Source organism: Garra rufa, chromosome 12 (assembly GCF_049309525.1).
Source record: "Garra rufa chromosome 12, GarRuf1.0, whole genome shotgun sequence".
Classification (NCBI taxonomy): domain Eukaryota; kingdom Metazoa; phylum Chordata; class Actinopteri; order Cypriniformes; family Cyprinidae; genus Garra; species Garra rufa.
The window spans coordinates 4,679,954-4,682,651 of NC_133372.1; the positions used below are offsets into that span (position 1 = coordinate 4,679,954).

The following is a 2,698-nucleotide window of genomic DNA, read 5'->3' on the forward strand; positions in this document are numbered from 1 at the left end:
GGGAATGTTTATTTACAGTATACCGAGATCGCCAACTTTTCATTCCAGACTTTGACTTCTAAAACAAAAGAATTGTTTGTTTTTCTCATCTTAATCTTATGTAGAAAATCAGTTGAGATAAACAAGAGATTTCATTAGTTTGTTTTCTGTGAAATGGAAAGCGAAGCTGAAACCAGTTCAGTCTGCTTTCTGCTTTCTGTCTTCTCAGGCTTCTTACTGAAGTTACTGTTACATTTTCTGTCTAAACTATCAGAGGTTTGAATCCTTTGGGAATGATGCTTTACACTTTGTTGCCACTTCCCAAAGCCCTATAATGTGTGAGTCTCACGAAACCTGTCAAAAACATGTCCAGATCATATTTCACCCCAAATATATATGTAAATACCAGTCAGAAGTTTTTGGACAGTATGATTTTTGTTTTTAAAGAAGTCTCTTCTGCTCACCAAGCCTGCATTTATTTGATCCAAAGTACAGGGGAAAAAAATTAAATATTTTTTAATATTTAAAATAACTGTTTTCTATTTAATATATTTAAAATATAATTTATTTTTGTGATTTCAAAGCTGAATTTTAGCATCATTACTCCAGTCACATGATTCAGAATTATTAATATTCTTATTTGCTGCTCCAAAAAACATTTATTATTAGCATTTATCTGAAATAGAAATATTTTGTAACATTATAAATACAATTTAAAGCATCCTTGCTTATATAAATTAAATTATTCATTTCTATAATATCTTTCCCCCCAAAAAATGACTGACTCCAAGCTTCTGAATGGTATAGTGTATAATGTTACAAAAGCTTTTTATTTCTGATTAATGCTTTCTATTAATCAAAGAATCCAGAAAAAAAAACTGTTTTAAATATTTACAATAATATTAATTAAAAGTTTCTTGAACAGCAAATCAGCAGATTAGAATGATTTCTGAAAGATCATGTGACTCTGAAAACTGGAGTAATGATGCTAAAAATTCAGTTTTAAAATGACAGAAGTAAATTACTTTTTAAAATATATTCAAATAGAAAACAGGTATTTGAAATAGTAATAATATTTCTGAATTTTACAGCTTTTGCTGTACCTTGGATGAAATAAATGCAGTCTTGGTGAGAAGAGACTTCTTTAAAAAGCCATTAAAATCTTTTGACTGTTACTGTATATACAATAAATTAAAATTATGTTTTGGTCAATTCATTTTTTACAGAATTTATGTAATGTATATTTTTTTTAACATCAATGAGTTGAATATCAGTTAAACAGGTATTTTCAAAATGACAACATTATTGCATACAGAAGGTTTAAGACCAAAACCACTATTCAATGTGTTTAAAAACAACCCAGTTTTCATACGTGTATTACAATCTTGCATTCTTACTTAGTACTGCAAACACACACATGCACATTTTATTCAACCTTTCTGCTCAGCTGCAAATCCTGTTCTAAATACTGATTTAATACAATAGTTGAAAAATAGTAGAAAATTAAAGAGCATTGCAGCAATGAGAATCTGGGGGTTAATGTTCTCAAATGTGATTACGATGAACATCACAATTAAATATAAATAGGACTACTTCTATTTATACAAAACACAAATTCTTCTTTGTCTGTTGATTTTAGGGTGAAATGTGACCTGGATGTTTATGTGGAATTCATCACACTTTTCTGCATTTACAGAAAACATCTTTGTGGAAGTTTAAGACGTTGTTCTTCTCATCCTGTGATTCTGTGCTATGTCACACTGACACATTGCTTCGAGGCAAATTCCTGTCAAATTATTCTATTTTCATGTTTTTCCCCCTTATGTTTAGAGGAAATAAAATATGTGTGCACATAATAGTATACAAACACGAGTGGAATGCAAACCTTCTCTTGTGAGGACATGCACTATAATGTAGACCTAAGATATAGCTGCTTTAATGAGCTCTGAGGAACTTCTGACATTTAATGCTGACATGCCCATGTACTTTGTTTTGCGCAGTCTGATAAACACGATCAGCATTAGCTGAACCACAAGATGACATGTTGGGCAAACAAACAGAGCAGTGTTTTCACAGAGCTGCAGAGTCACAGTGTTTACACTCTTCAGGAAGTCAGCCGTGATATTGACCATTTTGCTGCCACTGAATTAGACCCTGTTATCACAAACACCACCATCGGTGGATGCTGAGTGGGCTTTAAAATACACAAAACAGCTTAATTACATAATATATTAACAGATGTCATTTGAAGAGTACTGCTAAAGGTCTGAAAAAGAAGATATGAAACACACTACTGTTTGCAATTTGTAGTCTGTAAGACTTGTTAAAGTTTTTGAAAAGTTTCTTTTGCTCATCAAAGCTGCATTTAATTGATTAAAAATACAGTGATATTGTGAAATATTATTGCTATTTAAAATAGCTGTTTTCTATTTGAATATATTTTCAAATGTAATTTATTCCTGTGATACAATGCTGAATTTTCAGGATCATTATGCAAGTCTTCAGTTTTTCAGAAATTATTCTAATATGCTGATTTGCTGCTCATAAATAGATACAGTTTAAAAGAACAGCATTTATTTGAAATATAGTTTGTAGCATTATAAAGGGTCAAAGATGAAAAAGGGTTTAAGCATAAATTGTTAATTAAATTGTTGTTTTTCCCAAAAAATATAAAAAAGTTTTCTGTTTAATTGTATTGTATTGCATTTTTGTTTTTGTT

The 2,698-nt window shown here is 30.2% G+C and overlaps 1 protein-coding gene across 1 annotated transcript in view; it reads right to left on the minus strand.

Moving 5' to 3' along the window:
- The window catches only part of LOC141346816 (lysine-specific demethylase 4A-like), an 18,119-nt gene extending 16,008 nt beyond the window's left edge, over positions 1-2,111 (minus strand). The window contains exon 1 of the mRNA XM_073851775.1: positions 1,958-2,111. Within this exon, the coding sequence (XP_073707876.1) occupies positions 1,958-2,111 (154 nt within the window). The remainder of the gene's footprint in view (positions 1-1,957) is intronic.
- Positions 2,112-2,698: the final 587 nt, after the last annotated feature.